This window comes from Hippocampus bargibanti, linkage group LG05 (assembly GCF_051943395.1).
Source record: "Hippocampus bargibanti isolate YZ-2025 linkage group LG05, ASM5194339v1, whole genome shotgun sequence".
Lineage (NCBI taxonomy): Eukaryota > Metazoa > Chordata > Actinopteri > Syngnathiformes > Syngnathidae > Hippocampus > Hippocampus bargibanti.
This window is the reverse complement of record NC_142738.1, coordinates 28,887,949-28,893,948: the sequence shown is the minus strand read 5'-3', so window position 1 is coordinate 28,893,948 and position 6,000 is coordinate 28,887,949. Positions and strand designations below refer to the sequence as shown.

Below are 6,000 nucleotides of genomic sequence, written 5' to 3'. Positions count from 1 at the left end.
GCATGCTCTACAAACTCACCATGGAGGCCCTCCCCATCACGCGCAAACATCACGTGTATGTTGCCAAGCACACAGACATAGGCTACCTGCAGTTGATAGGCTAACATTTTGTCATGACTTTCAGACACTGTTTTTACTATAATTTGGACAAGTTCGGCGGGCCAAATTAAAAAGCCTAACGGGCCGTATGTGGCCCGCGGGCCGTAGTTTGCCGATGTCTGACCTCAACCGACAAGGGGACGTTGTATGCGTTCCCGTGAATTCGTGTCAACTAGTATCAAATAGTAGTCTTGGTGCAACACACAACAATTCACCATCACATTATTTATGTTTTTTCCTTTTAATTTCGCCATCAACACGAAGTTTTCGGATGAAACCAAGTACACAAAATGCGTTGTGTGTTTGTGTCATCCTGGGATATCTGCGTCATTTGGCGTGCCAGTCGTCTGCCAGTGCTGTCGAGGGTTGTCTGGGGGAGAGCCAAATCCAGACACCCGGGCTGGCCAATGACCCGCTCGGCGGGGAAACGAGCTGTTGCGTCTGCACGAAGTCATAGCTGACGTGCATGTGGAGTCGGAACACACACAGGCGCCAGGGTAGACAGACAGGCAGAGAGACAAGCAGGTGGGCCGAGAGACAGACAGAAGCGAGAGGAGGGGGCGACAGCCTGTCACGGCTCTGTCGACCCTTTGCGGATCAAGTCGAGCCCCCTCCCGCTTCGTCCAACAACTCCCTGTTTGTTGGATGGGGGGGAAGCAGAGCACGACGGGGCGGTCCCGGGGTGCGTTTCCCGGCGTTTCTACGGATGACAGCGCGGTACCACCATCGGCCCACTTCGGCCACTACCGATCAAACGGCACCATGGGCCTGCGGAGCCGCTCGGTGAGCTCCGTGGCCGCGATGGCTATCGAGCAATCCCCGAGGGTGCCCTTCGGTTTTTACCCAGCCAGAGGCACGGGATCGGAACGAGCCGGAGGAGGGTCTGGGGGCACACCCGCCGCCTCTCATGGAACCGGCTATCAGGACGGTGGCGATGGACGGCATCACACTGACGGAGTGCTTTATCTGGGGTCCCGTGGTTCGCTGGCTGACACATTGCCCCTTCACTTCGCTCCCCGCTGGTTCGGGACGCACAGCGGTAAGAGCAATCGGAACACTTTCACACATGAGAGCCGTCAGTCGATCATTGTCGCGCGTTGCAACCGCCTCACGCCCCATCCGGTAGAGTGTGGGAGACAAACGGGGCAGGCGGCCGGCAGCCAAAGCATTCATGCGCTTTAAAGGTTAGCCTTGTCCATAGTTTGCATAGTGAAATGAAAATGACGTGTAATTGTAGTGCTGCAATACATTTTCCTTGTCGAAAGTCAAGTCAAAGTCAGCTTTATTGTCAAATATGCTAATATGAATGGCATACAGCACAGATGAAATTAATGTTCTCTCGGACCCAGCATGCAAGGCACTTATAACGTGGCTAAAAAGACATACAATCGACAACGGACAATACATGTAATTTCTGTTGTTCCTCCAAACGTATTAGTAAACAGTACAATCATGTAGTCAGGTGAACATGGATACTATAGATGGAAAACACATTGACAGTCTCTATGGAGTCTACAGTTCCTGATTCAACAATGTGTATTCGTATTGGCTGTACCATAGTTTATAGCATGAAGTGAAATGCATTGAATTGTAGAGTTGGGGCTAAGATTTTATATTTGGCTTTAAGTATAACGACGATATGAATAACTTTCAATCGAATGTGTACCCTCATTAGTAAGATTACCCTTAAACAACACCAAACTGTCTGGGCATTAGTATATGTTATGTAAAAAGCAAAGTTACCTTTTTTGCATGGAGTCCACTGACAAGTAATCCTAATGTTGAGGAGTGTGTTTGAATGAGTAGCATTGAATTTAACATTGCATGCGAGTTGTCTCTCAAAAGCATGTGTTTCACTGCATGTATAGGTCCTTCCTTGTGTGAGATAATGATAATACTACATTTAATTTCTAAGCACATTTCAAAACTCTCAAGGACACTTTGCAGTCACAGGATTTTTTGTGTGCGGGTGAGCAGCGGTAGCCATAATAAGCCTGTTGCTAAATCTGGCTGAGTCAATTAGGTCAAGAAATGGGAATCCAAAGAGAGAGGAAGCAGAAACTGGAAAAGATGGAAAATAGTGAGATGTGGAAGGAAAGTTTGAAAGGGAGGAACAGATTGTGTTTTTTTTGCTCACTGCAGCTTATCTCATTCATAATAAAAATCCAGCAGACATTTAAACAGCTTCTTCCCCCAAGCCATTAACTATTTGAACAGTAGCCCACGTGGAATTGTATAGTGCCTCTTTGCAATTTTTTTGCTGATGATACTAGTGCAGCGTGTTCGACCGGAAACAAATTCTTTGTGTGTTCTACATACTTGGCAATAAAGATGATTCTGATTCTGATAATAACTCATTTCAGGATGCGCATTGGCATTTCAAGTCCAGGTAAAAACACACATTGCTCACCACATGGTTTCGGCTACTTGTGTGCATGTACAATATATGTGCAGAAATCCACAAGGGAGGCTCACATTAACAGCCACAGCAGACAACCCCCCAGGCTCTCATTATTGAAGCCCCAGTCGGTGCACAGCAGGTGAATAACAACTTGGGTGTCAGCAGCTCAGTTGTGTTGCCTTTTCCCGGCCACTTCTTATAAGTGTGACAGCTGTATAAGAGGAAGTCAGGAGTAGGTTCAAAAAGACCTTCTGTAGTTAGAAATTTACATTATCATCCATCCATCCATCCATCCATCCATCCATCCATCCATTCTCTGGACCGCTTATCCTATAATAATTACTATTGTAATTGTTTTGTGTTGAAATTTCAAAGAAATATCAACAAATTGCTTTACACATTTGTGTAAAGCAAATGGTAAAGCAAATGGTAAATGTGGTTAAAACACCAAAATGTTATAGGCAAAAATACAATGAACAATTTTAGGCAGAAAACCTGACCTTTCTTGCATTCTGGAATGTATAGGCTCATTACCAATTACCATATTTTCCGCACTATAATGTGCATGATAAGGCGCATCTTCAATGAATTACATATTTTCAAACTTTTTCCATGTTATGCATTTTCTGACAACTCCATACACTTCCAAAATGAATAAACAACTAACTGTATTATTTTTTGTATTATTTTTTTTACTCTGATATAAAGTATTTGGATTTTCATGACACAGTTTATCCTTTACTGTTACTTCCCGGTTGAAGTGAACGCTGGCGCGTGTTGCTGCCGCTGCTCACCCACAGAAAAAATATCCTGTGACTATAAAGTGTCCCTGAGAGTTTTGAAAGGCGCTTATAAATGAAATGTATTCTTCTTCTTCTTCTTCTTCTTCTTCTTCTTCTTCTTCTTCTTCTTCTTCTTCTTCTTCTTCTTCTTCTTCTTCTTCTTCTTCTTCTTCTTATTATTATTATTATTATTATTATTATTATTATTATTATTATTATTATTATTATTATTATTGATGAAAAGGTTTCTTCAGCCGTCATCTGTACTTCTTTGAAGGTGTCGGACGTTTCGCTTCTTATCCAAGAAACTTCGTCAGCAAACTAAAGTCTTACTGGTAGTTTAGGCCCTATATTTTCTTGGATAAGAAGCGAAACGTCCGACACCTTGAAAGAAGTACAGATGACAGCTGAAGAAACCTTTTCATCGATGGACCACTCCTGTACGACTGAGAGCTTACACAGACATATTATTATTATTATTATTATTATTATTATTATTATTATTATTATTATTATTATTATTATTATTATTATTATTATTATTTTTTTTTTAACAAAAGCAAGGTATAACAAGTAGCGCAACATTCATATGGTAGAGGTTAACTTTTCCTCCATTCAATAAACATGTGAAAAACATTCTGTTTGCTGATACAGTAAATTAAACGTTGGTGCCATCACAATACAGGAACACTTGTAATGGTGCATAACTATAACAACAACAATAACAATAACAATAACAATAACAATAACAATAACAATAACAATAACAATAATGACTCAAATAAAAACTCTAATGCAATAGCATAATAACTAAATGTTGTTCAGGTGTAAATGTCCATATTCACAATATGACCAACCCTGACAACAGTACAACTGTATACAGACTAAAGAAATGCGTGAATCTCACTTTTATCAGTTCATTCCCTCGATAAGGCGCACTGGATTACAAGGCGCATTGGTCAGCTTTTGAAAAAATATTGAAGACTTTTAGGACTGCCTTTTAACGCGGAAAATATGGTACCTAGAAGCTCAAATTGGATTGGATTGGATTGGATATGCCTTTATTAGTCTCACAGTGGAGAAATTTACATTTTCAGACTATTTCCCATTGAACGATCCACAAACAACACTGTTTTGAGAACCAGTCTTCACTTTAAGAGACAACAATGACTACAGTGGACAGCTGATCATATGTTATCAGGGTACTGGGTGCATGAAAAGATTAAATTGTAACACACTTTAACAACAGCTGAAGCTGCAACAAAGCGCTTAACGTGGACATGCATGATATATATATATGAAATAAAGCAGTCACAAAGTTAATAGAACGCACCAGGGAGTGAAACCAAGATCGAGTCGGAATCATATCGAATGCCAAAGAGTGCAGTGAGTGAGTGAGTTTTGAGACGGGTTTTATAACGCCATAAAAATCTGTCTTTTTCGAGGATCGACAAAAGTATTTTGAAAATCTAAATGGAACTTTGCTTGAAAATGTTTGACAATTTGATGATAATGTGAGAACGCCTTCCAGTAAGAGTTTGTATCTTCTGTCTGTGACTGCGTACGTTTTGTTTATGTCTTCCGTCCCCCCCCCCCCACGTTACAAAAACATGGATGGCAAGTTAACAGAACTCTCTAAATGTGTAAAAGTCGAGGCCCGGGGCCAAATCTGGCCAGATTTGGCCACATCAATTTATTCAGCCTGCGAAAGCAAATCAAGCATGTAAAATTCTATGATGCTTGCTGAAGTCTGAACTAAAATTTCAAATTGTCGTATGTGAACCACAACAGTCATTATTTGTTTTAGTTCAATTAATAATAATAAAAAACTGCAGATCAATTTTCAGTTTGTTTTTGAATTGTCAGGGCTAAATGGAAATATTGCATCCATTTTCGGACTGTGCCTCAAGATTGATAGACTTTGCTCTTGCATTATAAATAGCTTGAGCGTCATAGCCTTTAAAAGTGGGATTTTACTCATTTTGAGGCACAGCAAGGGGTATTGAACAAAACACCGTATTTAGACTCCTTGTGCTCTGAAAATGTTTGAACGATGTCAAAGATCTTGCGGAATGCCTTTTCCTTCTTCAATGCAACTGTGCGTCCATGCAGTTTGAGTTATATTGGGTGTAAAAGAACCAGAGAGGTCGATACAGACCACTCCAAACATCTCAGAGAGGAAATTCAATAACATTTCTGAACCAGGCTCTCTTGTTCAACATCAGCGACGCACAGACCGTGTTCTCTTCATACTTTCTGCTGTGCATCACACACATTTGTCCCTTTGAAAACGTTGCTTCCAGGTGGTGCCACAAAGACTGCCTGGCTCAGTTAAGTTGTGGTCAAAGGAAGTCAAAACATGGGAAGTGAATTGATGAAACACAATGAGATGATAGCATTTTTCTGACAATCCCAAACACATAGATTGCACAAGCAATAACAAATTGATGGATCAAAAAAAATTAGGACCAAGTATAATGAACCCTTTGGTCATGGAGTCAAAGTCCCTTAACAAAAACACCCGATGCATATGTGGAACTGTCACGGCTTGGAATTGAAGCAGATTTACGCGGGACAGGAGATGTGAGACAATCTCTTTTCGTCAATGGATGCTACAGCTTCGAGTTTGCTTTCAAAACGTAACTTGTAGCAGACCTGCACATTTCACCATGATGTCCTTGACACACTGGTGAAAAGGATGCTTCCACTTTCATCTAC

General features: G+C 41.2%; 1 protein-coding gene across 2 annotated transcripts in view; it reads left to right on the top strand.

The window, feature by feature from the left end:
- Window positions 1-457: 457 nt before the first annotated feature.
- The window catches only part of znrf1 (zinc and ring finger 1), a 41,797-nt gene continuing 36,254 nt past the window's right edge, over window positions 458-6,000 (top strand). Inside the window, exon 1 of one of the 2 annotated variants that reach the window (XM_088996560.1) lies at window positions 458-1,138. In XM_088996560.1, coding sequence (XP_088852686.1) covers window positions 745-1,138 — 394 coding nt within the window. In that variant the 5' untranslated portion in view covers window positions 458-744. The remainder of the gene's footprint in view (window positions 1,139-6,000) is intronic. The other variant, XM_088996559.1, reaches the window with a different exon arrangement.